Source organism: Anguilla rostrata, chromosome 2 (genome assembly GCF_018555375.3).
Source record: "Anguilla rostrata isolate EN2019 chromosome 2, ASM1855537v3, whole genome shotgun sequence".
NCBI classification, from domain to species: Eukaryota; Metazoa; Chordata; class Actinopteri; order Anguilliformes; family Anguillidae; genus Anguilla; species Anguilla rostrata.
Genome location: NC_057934.1, coordinates 27882062 through 27909819, shown reverse-complemented (window position 1 = coordinate 27909819; position 27758 = coordinate 27882062). Strand labels below are relative to the sequence as shown.

At 38.3% G+C, this 27758-nt stretch overlaps 1 protein-coding gene across 1 annotated transcript in view; it reads right to left on the bottom strand.

Annotated features, from left to right (window-relative positions):
• The window catches only part of agpat5 (1-acylglycerol-3-phosphate O-acyltransferase 5 (lysophosphatidic acid acyltransferase, epsilon)), a 29304-nt gene extending 3143 nt beyond the window's left edge, over nt 1-26161 (bottom strand). The window contains exons 1-7 of the mRNA XM_064324497.1: nt 24919-26161; nt 17384-17453; nt 17128-17243; nt 13414-13503; nt 9192-9282; nt 7650-7811; nt 3580-3703 (exon numbers count right to left, since the gene is read on the bottom strand). Of these exons, the coding sequence (XP_064180567.1) occupies nt 3580-3703; nt 7650-7811; nt 9192-9282; nt 13414-13503; nt 17128-17243; nt 17384-17453; nt 24919-25137 (872 nt within the window). The 5' untranslated portion in view covers nt 25138-26161. The remainder of the gene's footprint in view (nt 1-3579; nt 3704-7649; nt 7812-9191; nt 9283-13413; nt 13504-17127; nt 17244-17383; nt 17454-24918) is intronic.
• Nucleotides 26162-27758: the final 1597 nt, after the last annotated feature.

The following is a 27758-nucleotide window of genomic DNA, read 5'->3' as shown; positions in this document are numbered from 1 at the left end:
AAGGACATGGAAACCATAAACACTTCAAGTCTTTTAGATAATTTTAAAGGTCCAGGAAACTGGATTCAAATTGTGGTTATATTCCCCAAGTGACAATTGAATGCCTTCTTAATATTTCATTCAACTTTTAAAACCAAGTTATAACCATTAAATTGTAATAAAAACTATTAGATTATCAAGACCTGTTCAGCAGACAAGGACAGGGTGGCCAACCATTACACGTTCATATCCGTAAAACACGTCATATGTAAACCATTTCTCGTTGCTAGATTAGAGCCGGTTAGAGCCAATTGTCCCATACAGTAACAATACACTACAAGACAAACCAAAGAATGCAACATAAACTAGGCTTTACCATCGTATAGTTAAACCTGAAGATCATTAACGAGGTAATAATTTAATAACACTGAGCTATTGTACACTAACATTAGCATACACTAACATTAACGTATTGCTTTCTCTGCATCCATTGCCTTGTCAAAACAGTGGCAGGAGTATCATTTTCACATTACATGCAAGGCTTAGCGTTTTTGTTATTTAACTAACATCCAGTTAACCCCGCCCACTTAAAACCTTCCATTTCACCAAGGGGGAAAGCAAGCCGATTTCAGCACAGGCATTTATAACAATTCTTTATTTTTTTTTGCAAGAATCTTTTATAAATGTGTTTGAATGCAAAAAAGTTCTAAAACAACACAACAGTAAATAATTCACAGATTTCAATTTCCTGGAACTTTAAGAAAACAGCTACACAAAGAGTTCAGTATTGTTCTGTTAGAATTAGTTTCATAAATTCAAAATAATTAATGACGAGGTGTACATTAATGCTTTTCAACGCGCGATGTGGAGTACATTCAAATCCTTCAATGCAAACCTCAGGATGGGCTATTCTACTTATATTTTAATCTTTGGCAAATGACCATGGTATAAGGAACGGTTGTTAATTTGGGGCAATTCGCCCTCAAAATATTTCAGTCAGGACAACTAAAATATTTTAATGAATATGCAAAACAATTATTTAGGTTTGGCAAAGAATGGATTTAACTTAGGTACTTCTTCTGCACACACTATCTTACTAAAGAGCAAAATTTATCTCCCCTACTAAATGCAGATTGCAACCAACTGCATACCCACCCCTCACCCCTCCCTTTCCAACGACGTAGAAGCTACGGTGGCCTGTAAGTTCCAAAAATGATGTCATCGTCTACAACAGCATCGAGTAGCCAATGTCAAGTGATCAGGTTCCTTGACAGATTTATAAATTGTATTTAATTATGTAGTCTGTAAAATTATAGCTGATAGCTTACAAGTAAGATACCGATTATAATTACTAATTGTTCCGCATTGTGGTACCATTTATTGCTAACGTTAGCTGCTTTGCATGGTAAATCATAGTAAGACATGAGGAGTCACAAAAACTATTACACTACTAACTAACGCTTACATTACAGTGTGAAATATCCTCATTATATAATACCACTAACCTATTTAAATACACTCAATTTCAAAAATAACGTATATAACCCAAACATTTTGAGCAGTAATACTTACATAGCAATGATGACATCTTATCTGATTTCAACAGATAGAGACAGAGACAGTAAATCAATGATATATTTCTATCCGCTCCTGTCTTACACCAGAAAACGTTGTCAGCTAGGTCTATCAGCAAACATACGGCTTAGCTATGCCCAGAAGTCCTCAATAATAACAAGAAATTACGAAAAATCGTTCACAACATTTCGTTAGGTGCAGCGTCTTTTTACTGCTACCACAGAGTGAATGCGTAAGTGAACGCGATGATAAAACCAATAAAACGCTATTCCAAAAGCAAAATTAGACATGTAAATACATTGTTAGAAAGCTTATACTCTCACCTACTGAATAAATGGACTGTCAATCAAGCCAGACTGTACTAAAAAGGGCGAGAATGCCATAAACAACACGTGTGGTATTACGCACAGCTATTTTGGAAGGTACCCAGGCATCACAAATGCGTGTATAATTCACAAACGGATTGTCCAAGACAATATATGATCACTCAGTCTCTTCTTTCTTCTTCTTCGTCTTCCAACCGGTGCATTCGCGCCGCCCAAAAAAAAAAAAAAAAAAACGCGAAAGGCCCTCTCTAGAGCAGTTTGTCCGTTCTGGGCTACTGTAAAAACATGGCAGTGCAACATGGCAGCCTCCATGGAAGAGGACCCGCTCCCTATGTAGATATAAAGGGCTCATTCTAAGATAACAAAAACACAACGATTCTTATTTTCATGGGATTATACACTAATTAAAACATACTTATGAATATTATATTCCATTTCTGCCAAGTCCGTTCCGCTAGAGGCTACTAAATTCTACACACTGCACCATTAAACAGGGTGCTCCATTAGCGGTGTGTATGCAATGAGCACAGGAACATGCGCTTGCTGAGGCCAACCAATGGTCAGCCGCAGCAAGAGCTCTCTGACCGAACCTGCTCTGTGTATTTCACACACATCGCTCATTTCAGTCACGTACCTAACCCCAAAAGGGTAGAGCATTAGTATGGCTGTTTCCTCAATGATCAGGGGACCATACTGATATCCATCCAGCACAGAGACAGAATACAACCTGTGATCCTGGATCGGACATTAGCCATACCAACATTATGTGACAGTAAATTATGGGTACAGCAGAGGCCCAGTTGTTTCCTTAAAGGATCAGGAAAACAATACTGGTATCCCTCCAGCACAGAGACGAAACAGAAGCTGTGATCCTGGATCGAACGTTAGCCATACTGGCACTGTGTGAGGGCTGACTAGACTGTGTAGCCAGGCCGCCCTGGTCATGTGGCATATACTATCTAGTAAATGCTAGGTGTACGAACTGTTGTTTCCTGAAGATCAGTAAGTCCAAACTGATATCCCAGTTCACCATTGCATAAGCACCCTGATGATGCCAGAATCAAAAAGGACATACTATCTTTTAAATAGGGCTAGTGCCCAGCAAAATACCATGTCAGTATGTCCTTGGTATTAAGCAGTGTATCGTTCAAAGCAGCAGAAGACTATTGACCATGCCTTTGGCCGTGTCTGAATCAGTGCGCTTGCCTACTATTGAGTATGCTAGTTGAAAATACTTTTAAAATGCTGTTAAGTACATGGAATTTCAGAAAATTGAATACTTAAAAACACCCAGAGGAAATACTTGTTTCTTTGATTTTGTTCAGGAACATACTATTTAGGAAGTAAATGAACACTTTGGACTTCTAAAGATGACATGCAGCTTGACATATTCCACCAACAAACACAGATGGCTGCAGGAAATTTACATGCCAGTGACACCAGGACTGTGTTTAATTATAGGTGGTATAAGATTTTCTCCAGGAGAGAACAGTATAATAACACAGAGTTTTTGGTTTCCACTCATAGTTTGGTTGTTGGAGCACTGAAAATTTGAGTTGAGCAATTTCAGGACACCAGGGTCCTAGCCACTAGGGGGCTTGTGCAAAGGGGTTTAAATGATGCCTGATGTTTAAAATGAGCAGCACATTCAGTCATGACTAAAGGACAGCCTTTATTTAAATAAGTTTTCCAGACTCACTTGTCCTTGATTTCAAATCTTTCATGCAGCCATCTGCGGAAGAACACAGCTTCTTTGGGGATCTCCTTCAGATCCACACGCTCAAAGTGGATGTGGACCCTTGGACATTCCTTACACAGGAATTCTGTCAGTATAGCAAACAAAATAGACAAAAAAAATCAGATCACACACAGTCCACAAAGCAATAAAATTATCAAATAGACCTGAAGAAGACCAAAGAATACTACCCATCACAATTTATAAATTGAAGGTTTCTAATTTGACTAGGAAATTCATTTTATTTTAATGCCAGCATATACAATCGATGGAAGTATCACTATTTCTGAGTGTGAATCTATATTTACAAACTTAAAAACAGCTGCAAGCATCTGTTAAATTTTGAAAACAAGGATTAATATGCTGGACAGGGTCATTTAAACACAGAATATGAAACAGAATATCAGAATCAGTTCACAGGCAGGTATAGTCAACAAATAGATAAATATGATCCGCTCTCACTTGTCAAGAAATAAAATATTTTGTCTGCAACCAGAGAGATGGAGAGAGTGAGTGCTGAAGAATTCACTGGGGTACAGTAGTATGCTTAGGTTTGGCCACACCTGGTGGAATTGCATCTTTTCTCGAACCTCCAAGTTAACCCATCCTCAGCAGTGTCAAAACTTAAACATTTCTGTAAATTCTAAACAGGTCAAAACTAATCCAGCCTGGAAAATATCCACCACCAGAAACATCATTATGAAACTGAAGCTAAGTGAAACTGTTGAAGTTGAGGAAAGATCTCAAAGATCAAGAAAAATCTTCTGACAGAACTGCGCACAGACTGCGCCAGGTCTACAAAGAAAACACAGATCCCGCTGCAAAATGCAAAGCACCTGCAGAAATGTTTAGCTGACACCCGAGTAGTGGTGCACTGGTCCACTGTGCAGCATTGCTTACACAACTAGAAATACGGCCTCGCAGTTGTATGCCTCCGCCAACCAGTAGCCAATTAGCATATGAATTCTTGAGTTATGGCCAAAAATGTGTTTTGTGAGGTCACAGTGACCTTGACCTTTAACCACCAAAATTTAATCAGTTTATCCTTTAGTCCACGTGGACGTTTGTGCTAAATTTGAAAAAATTCCCTCAAGGCGTTCCTGAGATATCGCGTTCACGAGAATGGGACGTACAGACAACCTGAAAACATAATTCCTCCAGCCACGGCTGTGCCGTAGCAGAGGCGTAAAAATTGCGTCTGAAGTACGTAACACAACACACACAAAGTAGAGATGTTTTGTCCTCTGGAGTAATGAAACAAAATACACTTTGGCCACAATCAACAAAGATACATTTGGCAAACTAGAAATACCGCTTCGCGGTTGTATGCCTCCGCCAACCAGTAGGTAGTCTGGATATAAAATGTAATCACTTCATCATTTTATACTATTAGATATTTGTGTGAAACTTTGTCATAATTAGCGTATGAATTCTTGAGTTACGGCCAAAAACGTGTTTTGTGAGGTCACAGTGACCTTGACCTTTGACCAACAAAATCTAATCAGTTCATCCTTGAGTCCAAGTGGACGTCTGTGCCAAATTTGAAGAAATTGCCTCAAGGCGTTCCTGAGATATCGCGTTCACGAGAGAATGGGACGGACGTGAGGCCACAGTGACCTTGACCTTTGACCACCAAAATCTATTCAGTTCATCCTTGAGTCCAAGTGGACATGTGTGCCAAATGTGAAGAAATTCCCTCAAGGCAAAAACGTGTTTTGTGAGGTCACAGTGACCTTGACCTTTGATCACCAAAATCTAATCAGTTCATCCTTGAGTCCAAGTGGACGTTTGTGCCAAATCTGAAGAAATTGCCTCAAGGCGTTCCTGAGATATTGCGTTCACGAGACTGGGATGGGCGTGAGGTCACAGTGACCTTTACCTTTAACCTCTGACCACCAAAATCTAATCAGTTCATCCTTGAGTCCAAATGGACGTTTGTGCCAAATTTGAAGAAATTCCCTAAAAGTGTTCCTGAGATATCGCGTTCACGAGAATCGGGACAGACGGACGGACGGAAAGACAACCCAAAAACATAATGCCTCCGGCCACGGCTGTGCCGTCGCGGAGGCATAAAAACAAACATTTGGGCAATGCGTTATGTTTATGGTCAACAAAAAAATGTTTTCAACATACAAAAATGGCAAGTTACTTATGCATACAAAGCACTGTCTATAAGTCATTAATAAAAATAGGCAAAATCTAGGCCTGCTGTTAAAAGCACTGATACCAAAATAAAGCCAAGTTACAAACAAACAATACTGCCTCCCACCATGCAAGCATACAGCCATGCAATTGCCACAGACAAACACTGGAAGAGCTCAGTGACTTTCAACATGGCACTGTCATAGGATTCCACCTTTTCAAGAGGTCAGTTCATCACATTTCTTCCCTGCTAGAGCTGCCCCGGGCAATTGTAAGTGCTGTTATTATGAACTAATAAGGTCTAGGAGCAACAACAGCTCAACCGTGAAGCGGAACGGCACACAAGCTCACAGAACAGGACCGCCAAGTGCTGAAGCACGTAGTGCGCAAAAATAGTCTGTCCTCAGTTGTAACACTCAACAACTGAGTTCCAGACTGCCTGTGCAAGCAACGTCAGCACAAGTAGTATTTGGTGGGAGTTTCATGTAATGGGTTTCCTTGGCTGAGCAGCCGTACAACAAGCCTAAGATAACCATGCGCAATGCCAAGTGTCGGCGGGAGTGGTGTAAAGCACACTGCCATTGCACTCTGGAGCAGTGGAAATGCGTTCTCTAGAGTGATGAATCATGCTCCACTATCTGACAGTCTGACAAACGAATCCAGGGTTGGCGAATGCCAGGAGAACGCTACCTGCCCAAATGCATGAATAAGAGGATGAATAATGGTCTGGGGCTGTTTCTCATGGTTTGATCAAGGCCAATTTTCAGTGAAGGGAATCTTAATGCTACAGCATATGATGACATTCTAGAGAATTGTGTGCTTCCAACTTTGTGGTAACAGTTTGGGGAAGGCCCTTTCCTGTTTCAGCATGACAATGCCCCTGTGCACAAAGCAAGATCCATAAAGAAACGGTAATGCCAAGTTTGGTGTGGAAGAACTTGACTGGCCTGCACATGAATGAAGTGGAATGTCGCCTGCGAGCCAGGCCTTAGTGCCCAAAATCTGTGCCAAACCTTCCTATTGCTCTTGTAGCTGAATGCAAGCGAATCCCTGCCACCATGTTCTGAAATCTAGTGGAAAGCCTTCCCAGAAGAGTTGATGCTGTTAAAGCAACAAAGGGGGGCGGGGGGGGGCAACTCCATATTAATGCCTGTGGTTTTGAACTGAGATGTTGAACAAGCACACATGGGGGTATCGCTCTGGATAAGAGCGTCTGCTAAATGCCTGTAATGAATGAATGTTCAGGAGTCCACATACTTTTGGCCATGTAGTGTAACTTTTAACATTTAAATACAGAATTTTATTTGCACAACATTTTTAAACACTCTTACTGTATTAGTAATTGGACAGCATGAAACTGTAAGTAAGTAGATATATAGACATGAGTTGCTGTACATCTTAGCACATAACAGGTATTACTTCAACATGCACATATAAGCAGGTTAAACCGAGGAAATATGCCACAATAATTCTAAGCACTCCTCAAACCTCTGCATTTGAGCAAAGTGCATCCGGTAATTAGGAATGGGTGAAAGAATGACCTGTTACCTACATTACCTTACCTCCAGTTCTATATACTTGTTGTGAAACCTACTTTTGCCTACTATGCACAATAACAGTGATACCTGAGTAAATGATAATACTTTTTTACTGTTCCATTTAGAGAATGCAAAAAAGCCAAGCACTACTGAATATAGCCGTTACAAGAGAAGATTGACATTTGAATCAAAAAAAGAGGCATAAGGACATTTACACCAAGGTTGTAAAACAGTTCATGCAGGCAAGGTAGTCTATACTGTGGGTATGTATCTACGTTTCATAAGGTGAAAAGCATTTCAATAGCCATTGCACAGGAAACTTTACCACTCATTAAAAAATCTATTAAAGCTTACCTGGCATTGAGGGAGCAGAACGTCGTTCCCCTTTAGTATTCAGAGTACCCTCATACGCCACAGTGATGTCATAAACAGAATCCAGGTGGTCCTTCATTGTACTGATGGCTATATGAGAAGCTTTCATTCTTGGAGTGAGATTGTGTTTCAAAACTGCAAGTCCTGAGAAAAAGTAAAGACCAAGCAACAAAAATCTAATTCATGGTTGCGCAGTGTAGACAACGTTTTTCTAAGACCCTCAGAAACGGGTTTTGAATGCCAGCTAGCTTTATGATAGGTTCGCCGTCACTTGTCACCTAGCCAATATTAAAATTCTTGGTTTTAGGTCAGAAGGGACTCACGGCATGCTTGTTATCCTGGCTAGCTAGCTAGCTAACTATTGAATTGTATTCAAAACAGCGATTACTATAAACGCAATCGTTCACAAACGTACGGATGAAAATGCGTCCGTAGCCATGAGTTAAATGCGTAACGCCTATTCTCCTGTCCAAATAAGGGATGATTCCGATTTGTAAAGCTAGCAACAGTAACTAGAAATGTGATTCAACGTTGCCATCAATTGTGAAATTGGACATTAAAAACGGGAGGGGATGCAACAACAATTCAGAAGCGAAAGTTGCTGTTTAAACTGCTTTGGAATGCTGTATTTTGTAGCGCATTGATTTTAGAACTGTTAAAAGGCCAAGGTGTCCCTTTACTGAGAAATAATGCCCACCCTTGGACCAATCAGAATAGAGTATTCAGCCAAGCTGTTGTATAATGAAATTGGATCTCCTTGTTGCCGGCCTCGGCACTTAATTGCGGACGGCCTGTCAATCTTTTATTATTTTTTTTGCATTCAGACACTAGTGGCTCCGTTTATAAACAAACATAATATTATGTTAATCATGTTGTCATATTGTTTATTACTAATGCAATACAAGTTTGACTTAGCGCCGTTGGCACAGGTTGCTGATGTAGGCTACTTTTTCATTTGCCAGTAGGCTACGTCTCAATGATAAATGCTAACTTCTTGCTGTGTCACAGACATCAGTGAAGGAATACTGAAAAGAGAGCAGCAGTCTGTGGATGCACAGGTGACTTCCAACTACCCAGTTCAATTAAAGCTGTTAGTAGTGCTGTCAATGTGCCAAACAACAGGTTAAAACTTGTTTCACTATTGTTTTCCTTTCATAATGCCGCTCCGTTAAAAACATGCTATCAGAAATTCTGTTTTAGACAGTTATAGAAGGTGAGGTGGACACTGGACAGTACAACATCTTTCTGTTTAATGGTCAGTTTTTGCATAAACAATATCTATAATCTATGCATTTTTAATAATGAGTTTAATAAGCCGTAATTAGGCAAGTTCCCCTTCCCCTTAGGTTGCCTATTACTTTGAGGCCGTTATCTCTGAGATTCTACTAAATTTATTTACGGTACCTTTAAATGGAAAAAGGAATTACCTTTGCTTCAAAATAAGCAAGCACCATAGGAACCTGCACAGTTACAATGAGTGCTGTTGTTATGTGATGGGCTTCTATAAATTTTTCAGAGTCATACCTTCTTTCTTGGCAAAAGCTTGGCTGTCACGAATCACTTTGGGAAGATCTGGATTGTATCGAGTTCCTTCAGGGAAAATGACTAGATACATCTTGACCAAAACAAAATAACAAAACAAAATGGCAGAGAGAAGCAATTAGGTCAAAAAATTCGAAGTTACAGTTGATTAACATACAACTTGGGTGAGTTGTTATGCATTATAGCTAAAACATTAGTTTGATTTACATGGTAAGTACATAGGCTTGCAGTGATATAGACAGCCAGTTTTAAAACAATTATATGAATTGACATGAACCGATACATAATCACCAATGCTGTCAAATTCCAGGGAAAATTACACTGCATTCTATAAATGCAGATATTCAGGTCTATTTTAAAAAATAATTAGCCAACTCCTGTTTTTTTGAACCAACTGTTGGTGTCTGACATTTGTGCTGTTACACAGCCATTGTTGCTTGTTGGTAGCATTGCGAGATTCAAAGAGAATGCATTTGAATGACAAGTCAAAAACAAGACCTCAGTCTAGCCAATTAACTCGACTTAATTAAAACAGAAATCACTCCTAGGGTTCTTTTTAAAAAGGTACTATTAGAGTCAAACAAATTAATCAGAATGCCAATACATTAGCCTACCTATAGTCTAGCTTGTTTCATACCACTAGTCCTGCTTGTTACAAATGTCATAACACAATTATGACATATTATGGCCACAAACTGTTATCTTTAGCAGAAAGCAAGTGAATCAGTGTAAAATACAGATTTTCAAATGTCCTGCGTTCCAAAGACATTCGATGGGCTAGCGTAACCACAATGTTCAGCACATTCCAAAAAATCTAAATTATTTTGACACAGGGCCAAGTTCCTTAAAATAATTTAGGAAACATTGGGTAACAGCATTGCATTGAAATACAGCATGTTTCATTAGTGTTAGCTAAGGTAGCCAATATTGTTTCTTGTAACATAGCCTAATTTTGATATCAGTACTTTTATTGACAGGCCTAGATTTTGCAAGTCTTAATGAGTTATAGTGCTTTGTATGCGTGAGTAACTTGGCATTTTTGAACATTAAAAATGTGTTTTTCTTCAGATACATAGTTTACTGTAGGCAGGGTTTGAATTGTCATTTAACGTGGGGGCTCGATCCCTCCTGTTATCCAAAACTGGAACCCCCCGTTAACCATCCCATAGGCAATTCCGTACAACAAAATGCATTGATTCCACAAAAGGGAATTTTCTTAACTGAAAAAAGCAGCTGCACTAAAGTTCAATGTCATATTGGCAGGTTGCAGTTGAAAGAAAATGTTCCAATCTGGGGTTGGCCAATTGCCAGAATGCTACACGCGCTAGCCTGGCCGTCTCTTTACTTTAGAACACTCAAGTCCTGCATCTCAAATTCCGCAAGCCATCGGTCCAGAACATATCTGAGGAGTTAATTATCTATTTGATGAGAATGTTGGTTACAATAGTTTAATTATTCACTTGTTAGCTACATCAAAGTGAATGTGGTCACCATAGTTTAAAGCGTTATTTCCAGCATTGAGTCAGCAAGGCTGTCAGTATCCGACTGTGAAGCCTAACGTAATGTCAATTATGTGAGGAGTGATACTGCGTTTGCGCTGCGATATGAATAATTAGCGGCTGGCCAAGGTTGATACAGTAGTCTGTTCTCAGAGAACAGACTACTTTCACTACATCAATATAAAAGCAACGAAGTGGTTACAAAGTTCTGTCAATTTAAAGCAATTACAGTAACGTTATCTACACACTTACTGTACAGGCCTACAGTACTACTAAGCTACATCATTTGTAACATTAAGTTGGAAAAGCAATATCCTGACTGTGATAAGTAATGTTATGTCGATTATAAAAATATATTCAAAGCTGCTGAATTTTAATCAAGTTATAATATGCATGTAGACACCATTATTAATGTAGTTGGAATAATCTGTAATTGGAACCAGGTGATTAAACATTTTAGCTATTTGAAGTTGGAAAAAAGGTCTTTTTTGGTCTAGAAATGTTTTCTTTGATAGGTTCACTTTCATTCACATCCAGATTTGAGTTTAATGTGATCTCCAAATCTCTCATAGCAGGTGATGCCATATTTCCTACTGCAGCATTAGTGTGATTCCAAACACTATAAATAAACCAGTGCAACACATGTAACAGCATGTGACATGCCCCCAAACCCGCTAGAAGTCCTTTTTCCTTCCCTCCTCTCTCTTTCCCTCTACCACTCCCTTTTTCTTACAGCAATTGGCCAATAATTATTTTAACTTAATTTTGAATTCTTTTTGCACTTGCTTTTTTGTACTTCAATTTAAACTAGTAAGAATTACAGTCTGTCCTACGTTTTAAATGCTAGTACGACTCTTTGTGTAATTGTAATAGAGGTGGTGAATTTACACTACTAAGAATTGCAAACAGTCATATGTTTTACATTATATGCTAATTACTATTACATTGATATTATTTTAAAAGCTAGCTAGTCAATTTAACTCTTTTTTAAAAGGTTATGGATATAAACAGATCCAATTTCCAAAACCGTTGTAGTCATGATTCACTAGTGTATTTTGTAAAAAGATTGGAAAATAAAATTGCTCTCACTTTCAAAATAACATTTATTTCCTATTTTCCAAAGCTCTGATGTTTTACAAACTTGTTAATAGTGTATTTGTAGAATTTGAAAGTGAAAATTGAAAAGTCACTGAAATAAATAAATGTAAAAACTGCATGCTTTTATTTAAGTTATTTGCATTATATTTTTTATATTTTAACTTTAGGTTCAACGACATACATATGAAAATTAAGGGAAAGTGTTTCCAAGAAAGCCATCTTTTACCTCTAAATATGATTCAAGTGCTAATACATTCATTTCTTGTAGGGGAGGTGGGAGGCATGACTCTGGAACCTGATGAGGGCCTCAGCAGCCCTCAAACCCCCAGCATTCTCATGACAGGCAGTTTCAAATTCCTGCCTAACAGCCTGATTGAGTCTCACCATAAAGCTGTCACGCAGACAAACACGAATATCAATGGTCACATCTTGCCCAGAACTTTGCAGGAGCAAACATTCTTCCAATGTGTTTACGATAACATTTTAGCAGTTGTTACAATTGAAAGAGTATACATTAATACTGTGGTATTTTTCCATTGACAGTCTGACATTGTGAAAATCTGGATACTGCCCTCCTCTAATATGCATAATGAATTGCTTTCACTGGAGCCCTCAACCATGCAAAAACCACTCACTGATACTGAGGAATTGGGATAGAGATAATAATGGATCACTATCCATCTCGTTTAAAAGTGTACTAAATATTGATGTTGGTTCAGTAACTAAGTGGGTCCATTGCAGCTGCATAGCTAGATTTTCAATCTCAGGTTTAAATCTTTAAATCCACAGAACTGCATTACAACAGGAACAGCTATCCAAATCTGTGAAATAAGGATTACCTGTTCCAGTTGTAATGCAGTTCTGTGGACTAGAGGTTTAAAACTTGAGGTTTAAACTCCAGACAAGTATGCTGCAATTGACCCAACGTGCCCATGACAACCAGGCAACATTTCACAAGATCCCACATTTTATTCAGGCTCTCAACAAAACTCTGCCATGCGCAAATCAATTTATTCATAGATTAAAATCTCAATCGCTCTACTGGAATAATGGGTTGTGATACATTACAACCAAAAATTTGCTGACTCGATATCTACACAAGGGGCGTTTTACGTGTAATGATTTTCTGTGACAATTATGGTAACATTGTTTTTATGTGAAGCACCAAAACCTCGATAGTTTTGTTTTAATGGGTCTCTTTAGGTAATACAATTCCAATTACTATGGTGAAAGGATCATTCCCAGTTGTCTGTAAAATTACATTTAATTCATTTACCCTATATTATGATGTTAATTTTGGAGCAGCCTGAAAGTTTCTCACAGGGGAAAGTTGGAAAACTGAAAATTGCATTTAACATTAGGCTAATCCCCGGTAGACCCTAGCCACATACTTAATCACAGCCCTGCCTTTAACTGCTACAACAAGTTACCCAGCATAATGATCAACAAATTCACATTGTACAATGACAAAGCCAAAAAGGTACATATCAGTAATATTAAAATAAAATGGGAGTACACATGCAGTAACAAGCCAGAATTGTTGTCACCCCGAGGACAACAGGGAAACTCTGTAATAGATTACACCAAAGCACAGTTTTTATACCTACCGGTGCTCCACATTTTGTCTGAGAGAGCAGTTTGCATTTCATGGCTTTTTCCTCAAAGTTGGCACTGCGCTTGACATAGACACCTCCATGCTATATAGTTGAAGAAAAAAAAGATTAAGAAATAACACATCAGTTACACACACAACTGCAGTGAATGGAAGTGTAACTTTTTTTTAATGAATATCAGATCTGAAGGTCAAGTTTAAAGACAATTTCTTAAGAATCCACTGGAGCCAATTAAGACAATATACATGGTTGTTTTACATTTACATATAATCTTTTAAGAAAAGAAAAATATTTAGTATTGTAATAGTCTGTAGTGTTAAATCAGCAGGCTGGTGAAATGTTCATAATGAAACTTTTAAAACATGATTTGTGGATTACAATTCTATAGTAGCCATTTCCCCATCATCCTATGTCTCACCCCCTGAAACACACAGATTCTGTAAGAATTAGAATTTATGAAACACTTTCTTGACAGTGCTCTAGTAGAGTGGTTTATCAGCTTTAAAAAATGAAGAATCGTGCACGTTATGATACAAGTAGAAAACTTGGTACAAGAGGTATTGTAGCTCTCTATGACAGAAAAAGATTCAGGTGTGGAGCCATCAAAAACTGGGTCCCTGCTGGCCATTTTTCAAAATATTGAGTCTGATGGTGAGCCGAGTCATCATCCATTTTTTGAGATAAAATTGTCCTAGTCTGATATAAGGAGGACTCACTTCACGATACCGAATTCAATCACACCCTTACGAGGTAATCGAGGCAATTGCATTTTGGTGCATGTATTTCTGTGTATAAACACATTAGAGCTCAACATGGAATGCTTTCTAACACGGGCCTTAAAGGTATGCTTTGTAGAATTTTGCAGCCCTCATAGACTGTGTTTGTAAACCCCACTCACACCGCCTTAGTCCTCAACCCCACCTACACCTCTACTGAGGACATAACCGAGTGCTACAAGCAAAATGTCAAGCGAAGAAGGGAGGAAATCAGAGATATTACAAATAGCATTTTTAGCAACGAATGATTCCATGCAGTGTTATAACGACTGCACTGAGTGCACCCCAAAGCGCATGGGAATATTGTACAGTCACTACTTCGTAGTGGTGGTGCAGCTATTTTGTGTTTTTCCTCTTTTGGTATTCAGCTATTCGAGGTCCTGTTCCACAAAGAAGAATTACTGAGTTAGCTGGATAACTGCACTGAGTAAAACTAGGAACCCTCCCAAATCTGGAACATGGACTGCAAAAGAGCTATTCCAGGTTTAACTCCGTGCAGTTATCCAGTTAACTCAGTAATCCTGCTTCCTGAAATACCCCCCGGGACATTTAGTTAGAACTGGGATGTAAACACGGAATCGCGTGTGGAATAAGTAACATTAGCAGGCCATAGGTCTATCATAGCTAGCTAATACACTTGAAAAGTGTAAAAAGAATGTCGTATTTCTTGTAAAACAGAATTACTTTTTTATGGTCTGTAGACCACAGTCTTTCATGGTCTTTTTAATCTTCAGTCTTTTAAAAGTTGTTAGGAACTTTGTTAGCTTTGTTAATGAAATTGGCTACACGTAATGTAAGCTAGAATGAATCAAATCAATTTCCCCTGATAGAAATAAATACAGGTTATTTACTGTAACAGCAGTTCCCATAGGGGAAGTAGACCTTTACATTATATGCATTTAGCAGACTTACTCAGAGTGACTTACACAACATTTTTACATTCCAATTATACAGCTGGATATATATTGAAGTAATGCAGGTTAGGTAACTTGCTCAAGGATACAACGGCAGTGTCCTAGCGGGCAATCGAGCCTGTGACCTTTAGGTTACAAGACCAACCCACTATACTACACAGCTCCCCAAGACCTCTTGATAGAAGAAAATAATTTGATGCAAAGTATAATATTGTTTGAGTCACAAAAAAGTGAATTATACTAAGAATTTGGAAGTGTAAAAACAGATTTTGTCTGGCTATGTATAAAGAACTTCCTCCAACCTCATCGGCCAGCACTTCTGCATTCTGCAATTCTGCAGCAAGACAATGACCCCAAACACACTGCAACCAAAATATTAATCAATGGGAAGAACAGAAAAAATATTGGACTGGCTAAATCAATCGGGGCAACATAGCTCAGGAGGTAAGAGCGGTTGTCTGACAGTCGGAGGGTTGCCGGTTTGATCCCCTGCCCTGGGCGTGTCGAAGTGTCCCTGAGCAAGACACCTAACCCCCAATTGCTCCCAATGAGTTTATTGGTACCTTGCATGGTAGCCTTTCACCATTGGTTTGTGAGTGTGTGTGTGAACGGGTGAATGAGAGGCATCAATTGTAAAGCGCTTTGGATAAAAGCGCTATATAAATGCAGTCCATTTACCATTTACCAATCACCTAATTTAACTCCAGCATGAGCATGCACTTGACTTGCTCAAGTACAGACTGAAGACAGAAACCCACAAAACAAAGATCAACTGAAAGCAGCTGCAGTGAAGACCTGGAAAGGCATCTCCAAAAATAAGATACCACACAACAGGCAATGACATTGGTTTGTAAAATTGATGTAGTTATTGCATTTAAGGGCTATGCAACCAAATATTAGACTTTATTATTGCTTTACTTGTAGGTACATCCGATAATTTTGCACAGCTGAAAATGGGAGGACTAAAAAACTTTTTTTGTAAAATGGTAAAACGTAAATACAATTATATAAAAGCGGATTATCTGTACTTTTCTCTCATTATCATTAAATCGCAAATCCAAATGCCTTGAGTGTACTGCAAAAATAACAAATTTCACTTTGATTTCCTTACTTTTGGAAGATACTGTGTAAAATGTAAATGTTACCCAAATGAGATTTAAAAAAAAAAAAAAAAAAAAAAAAAAAAACTAGAAATACCGCCTTGCGGTTGTATGCCTCCGCCAACCAGTAGCCAGTTTGGATATAAAATGTCATCACTTCATCATTTTATCGTATTGGACATTTGTGTGAAACTCTGTCATAATTAGCATATTAATTCTTGAGTTATGGCCAAAAACGTGTTTTGTGAGGTCACAGTGACCTTGACCTTTGACCACCAAAATCTAATCAGTTCATCCTTGAGTCCAAGTAGACGTTTGTGCCAAATTTGAAGAAATTCCCTCAAGGCGTTCCTGAGATATCGCGTTCATGATAATCGGGACGGACGGACGGAAGGACGGACAACCCGAAAACATAATGCCTCCGGCCACGGCTTTGCCGTTGCGGAGGCATAAAGACCCCAGGTGTGGTGCTGTCTTTATGGATTGTATCTTTTGTCTAAGGACGATCAGTCTATTCTTAAACCTGACAAGAACCATTTTTTCTCAGGAAAATGTTGAAAAGATTGATAATGACTCACTTCACCACAGGAGTCTATACTGTTTTATTTTATTTATTATTATTATTTTTTTTTTATAAACTAAAATGGCCACCAAGGCCCCCAGGGCCCACATTTTTGATGGCTCCATATCTGAATCTTTTTCTATCATACAGGACTATGTTTGTATCATAAAGGGCTATGATTTTTCAGATAATCTGCCCTATTGTAACAGGTGTTTAATATTTAGTGAAGACAATCATATTTGCCATATTGTTATTTTCAATACAATATGGTATAATCAAAAAGTGACAGATCTGAAAGTTTACTTGAATGCAATAGTAAGCCTGCCTTCAGTTATATCAGTGAAACGGTATGCTACCTGAGAAAAGTACCATCCGTACAGAGGGAGCCACTTCAATCCATCTTTTAAGACGTATCGTACATGACCAATTGCATTCTGCCTGATGGCTAACATGTCAGCAATGATCCAGTCCACTGATGGTGACAGAGCAATCAAGGGACAAAGGAAAATATCAGATATCAAATTTCAATTGCATATTACAATTCAAGACTCACTGAAATTTTCAAATGAGCCAAAGCCCTGATTCATACGTATAACAAGCAAAAGCCCCTACCTGTGCATTGGTGGTTGGAAAGGTAAACCACATTCTCTTTATTCTTTGGTATATCTCCATAAATGAGGACCTGGAAAATAGGGGGGGGAAAAGAACACTGCTGAATTCTACCCATATTAGCATGGGTAGGCAGCCAAACATTAATAAAACTCATCACCCACAGGAATACCGGAAAAACATTGACGAGCGTAAGACAAGACAAATGAGTGTTGCTGCGGATAAACATTGCTGCAAATGCTGAAAAATACAAGAGAAATTGCCTACTGACAGTCAGAGATCAAAGAGAAGAACAGAAATATTAACTGAATTCATTGCTCTTGATGATTAACCACTGTCTTTCATTGAAAAAGTGGATTTCTGAAATAATCCAGTTATCTTACATGAACTGACTAGCTGCTATATAAATAGGATGATAGCTAGTAGTGTGTGTTCTTAACCCTGTGCGCAAACCCCCTAGTGGTCAACTTTGCTCAATTCAGACATTCAATGCTCCTGCAACCAAATTATGAGTTGAACACACAAACTCTGTGTTCTACCTGTATAAGTAGACTAAGCACCATCATTGTCATGCCAGTAGTCAATATACCAAGCACCCCCCTCCCTGCAGGCTTGTCTGCAACTGCAACTACTCCCCCCACGCATGACACACTGGACAAGTGTGTCTGTCTGGCCACTCATAAAAATATTCTTTCTTCACTAAAATTTCATATTTTGTCCTAGCAACTAAATAAACCCAACAATAGCCCTAAGATATGCCAATACAGCAGTGAAAACGCTGCTAACTTTTTCTAAAATTATAACGTCATTCTACTGTCAATATCTGGGACTAAATATACAACCTTACCATTCGTTTTACACGTAGAGGTGTCCCTAATGAAACTGAGTGGTCATATATTGTCATGGGCAATCGGTTTGTGAAACATATGCTCATTTGTGATGCCTGGGTACCTTCCAAAATAGCTGTGCGTAATACCACACACGCTGTTTACGGTGTTGTCGCCCTTTGTAGTACAATTAGACTTGATTGACAATTAATTTATCCAATAGGTGACAGTATAAGCTTTCTAACAATGTAGAAAATAATAAATTTACCTTTGGAATAGCGTTTTATAGCTCAGCATAACCAAAAGTTCTCTCTCATCAACCCCGCTTTACGCATTCACTCTGTGGTAGCAGTAAAAGACACTGCACCTAGCAAAACATAATCGCTGAGTTCCGTCATATTTAGGAAAATATAATTATTATTGAGGACTTTTAAGCATAGCCAACCCATACGTTTTCTGTTAGACCTAGATGACATCATTTTCTGCAGTAAGTCAGAAGAGGAGAATGACAGCATGATTCTCTGGAGGAGGACAAGCCTATTGAACACACCGTCCATATGTAAGTATTACTGCTCAAAATATTTTGGTTATATACATTATTTTTTTAATTGAGTGTCTTTAAATAGGTTAATGCTATTTTATAATGAGAATGTTTTACACTGTAGCGTAAGTGTTCGCCAGTAGCTCACTGGTGTTTGTTTCAAGCACCAGATGTGACGTGAGCTGGAACATCGCCAAAACGTGGTGGACGGTTCAATGTTGTTTTAATGTTGTCCCATCCGCATACAAGAATACACTCTCAGGCCTATGCCATATGTACCCCAAACAAGTGTTAGACCCCTGAGTTTTGAATAAGTTAAATTCAAGTTCCCCAACCTAAGAGACAAAGTACCAGGTGACCCCAGCTTGACCAAATGTTGATCCTTACAGTTTTTTGACCTCGATGTGATCAAATCTTAATCCTTACATACTAAAATACTTGTATTAAACATGAATCTATTAAAAATTTCACTAAAATGAGTTTCAGCTAGCTAGTGAAAAGACCACATGATGTGTTTGATGCAGCAGCTGCATAGTATGGTGCATTTCTATGGCATAAAGCATGATTTTTATAGTTTATATTATACTGTGTGATGGAGAATAAATGTGCATGTTTAACTGGATTTTAATTTAAATGCACATTTTGTCAAGTGGGCTTAAATTGCACTGGTCTGGAGTGGAAATAAATGAGAACTATTTCTCTATATTATCAATTTTTACTTTTTGTTTTGGTAATGCATAATGTAAAGATATAAACGATAAGAATAAGATTCTGTAGAATAAAATTGTTATTTTTATCCATAAAAGCCTAATGTTCCCATTAAGCCAACTCGTCTTTTTCCATTTTTATTTCAAACTAATAGCCTAAAAGTAATTATTTGGTACATTAGTACATTAGAATCCAGGAATTGGTTTTCTTTCAAGGTAACCAAAAATCTTAATAGAAACGTGCGCACTTTCAACAAACTGGTTGGATCGCAATTTCTGGCCAAATTTCAAATACCTGTAGGATATAGGCCTGTAGGATGTACAGAGAACATTACAACACTTTGAAGAGTAATTTCCACCATATTTGTCATTCTGTACCTAAACCTATATTCAGATGAAGACATGTTGCAAGTTCGCTTTTTCTATGTTGACAACACAGCTAACAGGCAGGTCACACCCATTTCAAATTCAGTTTACAGGCCATAGGACAGGAGTGCAGACACAATGAAAATATCTATTGAAAGCTAAAAAATTAGCTTTGATTTGATTTAAAAATACATAATCAAGTGGTGCCAATTAAGCCCATAACAGACTTATATAGGCTATATTCATCTATATCTATATAAAAAGTGGTATAAATCAATTAATAAAATTATACTTCAAATGAGAGTCTAATCTTTCATTTTATGTCCTCCCTTCTTTAAAAAAGTTGTGGGAGTATACATTATATTTGTACAAACTTATTTTGGAGGGCTTAATAATGACATTTACCCTACTTATTGAGAGACATGGCCAAACTTGTAAAGCATTGCAGAGCACAGGTAATCTTCAAGAAGCTGGTGCATAAAATGACAGTTTTGAAAAAAGTGGCAGGTGGCTAAACCTGCCAGACTTGATTTCAGTGAGTTTAATAGGGAGCGTTTCTGGGAACACTTCCGAGACAGGAACTTTGGAATGAAGGAACAATAAAAGGCATTTCGTTTACACATTCAGCTTTAAAAGTGACGATGGCATGCCATCTCGGTTAATTAAGTTGCCATGCACAGCATTCAAGCAAGTCAGTGAAATTAATAAAAATTTTAGAGCTAAAGAGTAACCCAAGAAACCCTTGCCAGCTCAACACCACCCTGGGATTGAACCTGCAATGCTGAGATTGTACTCTCTCAACAAGTTACTTGTAAGCCCATATTTTCTGAAGTAGCTTCCTGAGATTGAGTAGCACTTCAACCAAAGCAATGGGTTTAGGTCAAAATGATTATAAATTCTCCACATGGGCCCAAAGGACCTCAGGTTCCTCAAATTAACTTCGCTCCTTTTTAAGAGTTTAGGAATTATTCTAGTTTTTTACAATTTACCTAAACATGACCAAAGGTAATAATTATAGTACAGACCTATATACAAAATGCCCATTTTACCATTTAAAATGGTTGCCAAATAGTCAGCCTTGTAAATATATATTCAATGAAGCTATTCAAAATACACAATTAGACTAAGCAATCCCTCTTGCCAATGTGTCAGAGTTAACACAGTGGCCTCTATAATATTTGGGACAAAGCCATATTTAGGGGTCCAAGCATCAAAGCTGTTGGAACCATATTGTTTTTGTTCGGGAATATTATATTTTTTATTATTAATAATAATAATAATAATAATAATAATTAGTATTTTTACATTTTATTTTTCTCCTGGGTTTTGGCTTTTGTAACGTCTGTTTGGACTGGTGAAAACAAATGCAAGTTGGTCGGACTGTTAATGAGGGCCCTTTACGATTTGTATTAACATTACACCAATTGGACAGTTGGTGGGGCTATAGCAATAAAATATTCAATATTTAAACAGTCATAACTTTAACTTTTGAACGGATTGTCTTAGAAAGATTGTCCCTCCACTCCTCACGCCAGACAAAAAGTCACTTGGACCACAGGGTTTCCGCCAGTGTATTGCAAGCCAGGCGGCCCGCCGGGCCTAAGTTGACCCCCCGCCGGGCCTAAGCATCGGAGAATTAAAAAAAAATAAATAATAATTTTTAATGTATTTTTAAGATGTTTTTTAAACTACAGTTACAGTGGGGCGGCTCGGTCGAAAAGCTCACCAGCGACATCTGTTGGCTAAAATGTGAACGCACTATAGTAAAACAGCAGGTCTGTTCTTTACCCTCATTGTGCATAGAGTGACGTTTTACACTAGACGCTTCCAACTATCACAAGCTAACGTTACCTAGCAAGCCACCATTTCTTATTTAGTAGGCTAACTAACCTCGTTACAAACTGCGTTATCACTTCATCTCGTCGGTAAGTACATTCTTTTTATATTAACTTAAGCAGTGTGTAGGTAACGTTAAACTAGTAGCATGAATGTAACGTTCGATATATTGTAACATTACATGACTTAATCGCCATGGAAATTAATTATTATTAATAACGTTAGCTTGATGACATTTATGTGCACGACAACGTTGTTATAAAATTTTTCCTGACCGTGAAAACTGCCTTGATATTATTTATTTTAATTTAATTTCTTTTGTTGTTGTTGAAATGTGCCCAGAATTCCAATGCTGTAAGAATCAGTAGCCAATCAGGACTTTTTTCAAGTTTTTTGTAGAGTGCAAAAACTTTGATATTATTTAATATAATTTCTTTTGTTGTTGTTCAAAACACAGCATTCCAAGACTGTACATTGTTTTCAGATTCTTTGTAAGACTGTCATGCTGTAAATAGTTGATTTAAAAAAAAAATGTGTGTTGAATAAATGACATATTTATAACAACATTCACATTACGTAGTCATATTTTAAAATCTCCAGTCAGCTTTTAGCACTGACTTAATGTAGGGCCCTATGGAATCTGTGTTATAGCTTTTTTAAATACTCAATTCCACGATTCCGTCTGTGATTCTGTTATCACAGAAACTATAGGGCCCTACCTTAATGCTGCCATCAGTCTGTCGCTGGCCCACGCCGGGCTCCCGTCAAAAAAGATACTTGGCCGCGGGGCAGCCAGCCTCCGTCAAAAGATACTTGCCACCGGGCCTAACAACTTTTCTGGGGGAAACCCTGCTAAATGTGTAATCATTAACTCTTGTATGTTTTTCTGTACAGTATGTGATGTTTTCTTGTATGGGGATGAGATGACATTGAAACAATATTCAACCGTCCACCACGCTTTGGCAATGTTCCAGTTGAGGTCACATCCGGTGCATTAAACACTAGTTAGCAAACCAACGAACGCTTATGTTTCAGTGTGAAATATCCTCATTATAAAATACCACTAACCTATTTAAAGGACACTCAATTTCAAAAATAACGTATATAACCAAAATATTTTCAGTAGTAACACTTAGCTACGTTTGGCTGAGGAAATCTTATCTGTGTTCAACAGATGGAAACAGACAGAATGAATGCTGTTGTTCCCCAGTTCTAATGTAGTCCAGAAAACAGTACATCAGCTGGGTCTATCAGCAAACATATGCCTTAGCCATGCTAAGAATTTCTCAAGAATAACAATATTTTCCAAGAAATGACATCAATAAAATTTTGCCAGATGCAATGTCTTTTACTGCTACCACAGACTGAATGCATAATGCTATTCCAAAAGTACAATTAGACATAATTATTGTACATCGTTAGAAAGCTAATTCTGTCACCTTTTGGATTAATTGTCTATCAAGCCAGATTGTATACAAAGGAAGACAACACCGTAAACAACATGTAAGGTATTACGCCCAGCTATTTTGGAAGGCACCCAGGTGCCTTTTTCACGAACCGATTGTCCAAGACAATATATGACCACTTTGTCTCGAAAGGGACATCTCTATGCGTAAAACCAATGGTAAGGTTGTATATTTATTCCATATTTAGTCACAGATGTTGACAGTAGAATGACATTCCTTGTTTATTTTAGTGTACAGTGAGCAGCGTTTTTCACAGCTGTACTGGAAACCTTCGGCTACTGTTGGCTTTATCTTGTTGCTACAACGAAATACAAATTTTTTGTGGTAAAAGAATGTTTTCATGTATGACCAGATAGACACTCTTGTCCAGTGTGTCATGCGTGGAGGGTGTAGTTACAGATGAGACTGCAGGGAGGGGGTGCTTGGTAAATGCACAACCAGTGCGACAATGGTGGCGCTGCGAAACTCTGTATTCGACACAGTTGTCCCGAATAGTCTACTAATAAAGCTAGAAAACCGAGTTTGTGTTTTCAACTCATAATTTGGTTGCAGGAGCACAGAATGTCTGAATTGAGCAATGAAGACACACTGGCGTGCCGACCACTAGGGGCATTGCACGAAGTGGTTAAATGGCGTAATATTGGCTGTGTGTGCTTGGACCCTGTGTCTCACTGCTTGCAGCTATATATTTTTTAATATATAGTTTTTCTTGATTTGACTCTGTACTCCATAATTTCTGTAGCCTGATATCAGACAGAATTGTCAACTTGTTACACTCTATTTCCATCTTCAGTGGGCAGGATTCAAAGGTCTGGACCCAGGCAATAATTTCTGGGCACTGTATAGTTTGAGACAAATGGCTTCACAGGTGTTTCTGATTATTCAAGTGTGTTCCATTCCTTCTTTAGTGCAAGCATAAGAGCTTTCAATATCTAGTCTTGATTCTAGACTTATGATTGCCCTTGGAGTCTGTTATTGCCTTTTTTTCAGCATAAGGACCAGAGTGGTGCCAATGAAAGACGGAAGGAAGCTAATGAGAGTTTGAGAAATATATTTTTTTAAAGCTGTCAGAGACAAAGGCCAAAACTTAGGCTTACCGAAATCAACAGTTTGTAACATCATTAAAAAGAGAGCGTGCATTTTTTGATTGCAAAAAGTCTTTGTCCCAAACATTACAGAGAGACAACAAAGTCTATATTCTTGCTATACACTTCATGCAGCAGAATGAGAATATTACTCTTAAATTCTTAATTGTTTATTTCAAACAGAAAAGAACCACAAAAAACACAGAATTGATCAGGGAAAACGACAATACAGACAATAATCTTTTTCCAGTATCAAAATTAGATTTTATTTCCAGTTTAGTGTAATTCTAGGACTTCTACACCCATATTTAACACCATACAAACTATTTCCCAGGGCTTGATTTAGTTTGTTTCTCTGTATTGTTAACTCCAATAGTCAAATAATTTATAGGACTACGACTATGCCTGTTCTAAAGTGCATCTATGGGTGCAGGGTATGTTGTTTTCTGCGAAGATGGAGAATATGATACCTGATTTTCAACGGATGAGATAAGAATATATAATTTAAAAATGTTATTATTGAAAATCGCTATCACGAGGTCAATTGCAATCACGTGCTTATCAAGAATAAAGACGGACTGCACTTTTACACGGGCCTTTTATTCAATGTCGATACTGGTGGAAAATGTTTCGCTGCAATGCGCACGCTCTGTCAGTTCTTGCTTGTCGAATTATCATACTTCAGAATTTAGACAACCAGTCATACTCACCTCAACGCCTGTGTAATTCTCAAAGAAGAAGAGGACCATGCTCTGATAAATCGCATAGAAAAGGTCATCCATTACGTGGAACGGCCTGCGCGGTAGTATCGTAGACAGCAGTCTCCAAGCACTCCAAGACAGCACGTATGCCGGTGCTGTGCCCAACATTACAGCGGCTGGAAGCCAGTACCGCAACGAGTATGTGTGTACGACCAGGGACAGCAGCATTTTAAAATCTAAAAATAAGATGCACTTTTACAGCGACACGCTCTCTTGCAAGCTAACTACCTATCTGGACAAAGCTTAGCTAGGGAGTTATCTACCGCGTTTTTTCGCTCTGATGTCAACTTTACCAGGGGTGTGTTTTACGGTATCTTTCGTTTTTTGGCTCCTGATTGAATCTCATTAGAATTTCCCTCATGATCCCCAGGTGTTCAGACCACAAACGCAGTCTTAAAGACGTCTGGGTATTCTTAACTAGCCAATAGAATTGGAAGCACCTATAAAAGTATGTAACGTTAGTCTTAGCTACTCAGCTGTCATCGAGGAAAGTTTAGCTAGTTGCCTAACGTTCGCAAATATCTGCATGCAATGCAAGAGTAACCGTACCGATAATACTTAATCAGACAGAGTAAAGCCCACGACAGTCAACTAACATTAGTTGAAGACTAATTACTGAATTTCAAGCTAGTAATTAAGAAATAAACACCGAGACAAAAATAACTAAATTGTGGGTAGGTAACTAGCAACCCACCTCATCTAACAGAAGTAGCTCCACGCGATTACACATGGCAGTATAAGATCTTTGTACATACATTTATCGTTTCGATAAAAAAACCCCCAAATGGCCAGTACTAACGACTACTCATAAAAACTCATTGTCAATACCAGGACATTTCCGTAGCTAGATACCTTTCGCTTATGACAAACTGCCGAGAATAAAACTAAAGAAATCTTATCTAATTAGCTGGTTAGTAAACGTAACGTTCGCTAGGTAACAGTGCTAGCCAACGTTAAACAGTATCTTTAACAAACCCGGATGGCATTTTTGTAACCGTTTAGCTAGCTTAAAGCAGAATGCTTTCTTCTAACATCTAGCTAGCCAGTCATGTCGTGAGCTACTTAGCTAACAAATTCTGCCGTTTTGTAACTGCCCCGTGTACCGCTCTGTTACAAAGTCATACTCCTCATGGAATCCATGTTAGAAAAGTTGTTCTTGGGCCACCAGGCCAGTACAGAGATAATGTACTTTTTACGAATGCAATCTGAGCTTCTTCCTTATGTTGTCACGTAGTTCCGGAAAACGTTACAAGACCTGAAAAATAGTTCCGGTAGGGAGCACTTTTGACTATAGGATGGTGAAACGGAAGTTTCGGGAACGATACTTCGCCTCAGATGCTAGGAGTATAGACTGTATTTAAAGTACCGTGAAATGAGCGATCGTGAGCTCCTGTGTTTTCAAATTTTATCAATAGTTTGTTAAGCATTTTAGCTTGCTGTCGTCTTTAGCATGTTCGCTAAGGAGTTAATTCTGTAATGGTTTTAAGCTTTCGTGTAAATATGTAAATCAATAATTTGGAATCAAAGGTAACATTAGCTTTACTTCTGTGGTATTTGGGCACATGTACACATATGTAGCTATATTTGTATGCTTTTATATTTTGCATTATTTGTATGGGTTTATATTTCGTATTCGTTTCACAATTTTTCTATTACATTCAAATAGATGCATTGGCAAGACGGAATCGTGGGCAATAAAAAAACTCAACTACTATTGTGACACTGCCATCTAGTGTTTCATCGAGGAACAAGGGTCCTCTCGCTGCGGCTCCGAGTCTTAAGCCGCGTTTCCACCAAAAGTACCAAAAGGAACTACTTTTCAAGGAACTAAAAGGTTCCTTCAGCCCGTGGTTGTCTGCGTTTCCACCGCGGTCTAAAGTCCCGCGAAGATTAGGCAAATTAGCCAACTGACGCATTCACATTTCCAATATAACTGGCAACAACAGCAGAAAACATGCACATGTTGTAAACAATTTGCTGTTTGATTACTTACTCATCGTCAGTTCCATATAGGCTAATCGCAAAATGACAATAATAGAACGAAAACTCGGACGTGAAAATTTAAATTAGCAGTGGTACAGCCACCGTTTGCTTTCCTTCGAAGTTACTGCTAGCCAAGCAGCGAAGTGTGCCCTCCATATGCGAACCATGCACCATAAATTAGTCCATAGTCTTCCTGGTCTTTTTGTGGAATTGAAGAATGGCAGAGAAAAATTACGGCAGTCTGAAAAAGCTAAAGGGACGATTACTAGAATTAACCTGTTATTTTACCCTGACAAAAAGTGCGGAAGGTGATTTCCAATTTGCTTTTACTGTAGGCTATCACCTATGTGAATTACGCAGAACTACCGCATACCTCACATAACTGTATCAAACGTTTTGAGTCAATTACAACAGGCTAACAAAGAAAATCCGGAAGAAAATATTCAGCAACCGAATTAATCCGTTTGAATGTTTTCGTACGTAATATGCTGTCCCAGCACGAATGCTTAGCATTTTATAAAACGAATACTAAAGCAAGAAAAGAACAGAAAAGCACACGTTATAATTCCAAGACGTTGGCAGGCTATAACCAAAACTAGACTACTGCGCCGCATAACATACAAGTTTGATTTTAAGTTATTATGAAAATAAATCGGTTTGCGGCTGGAGATTTTTAAACATGGCGGCTGAAAGTAAAAAAAATAACACTGCAAGTAGTCGACCAATCAGAAATTTTCAGTGCTTGCGCCCCACCCCAAAGGTTCCTGTACTTTTGGAAAGTACTACCCCCCGAGCAGGAACCTTTT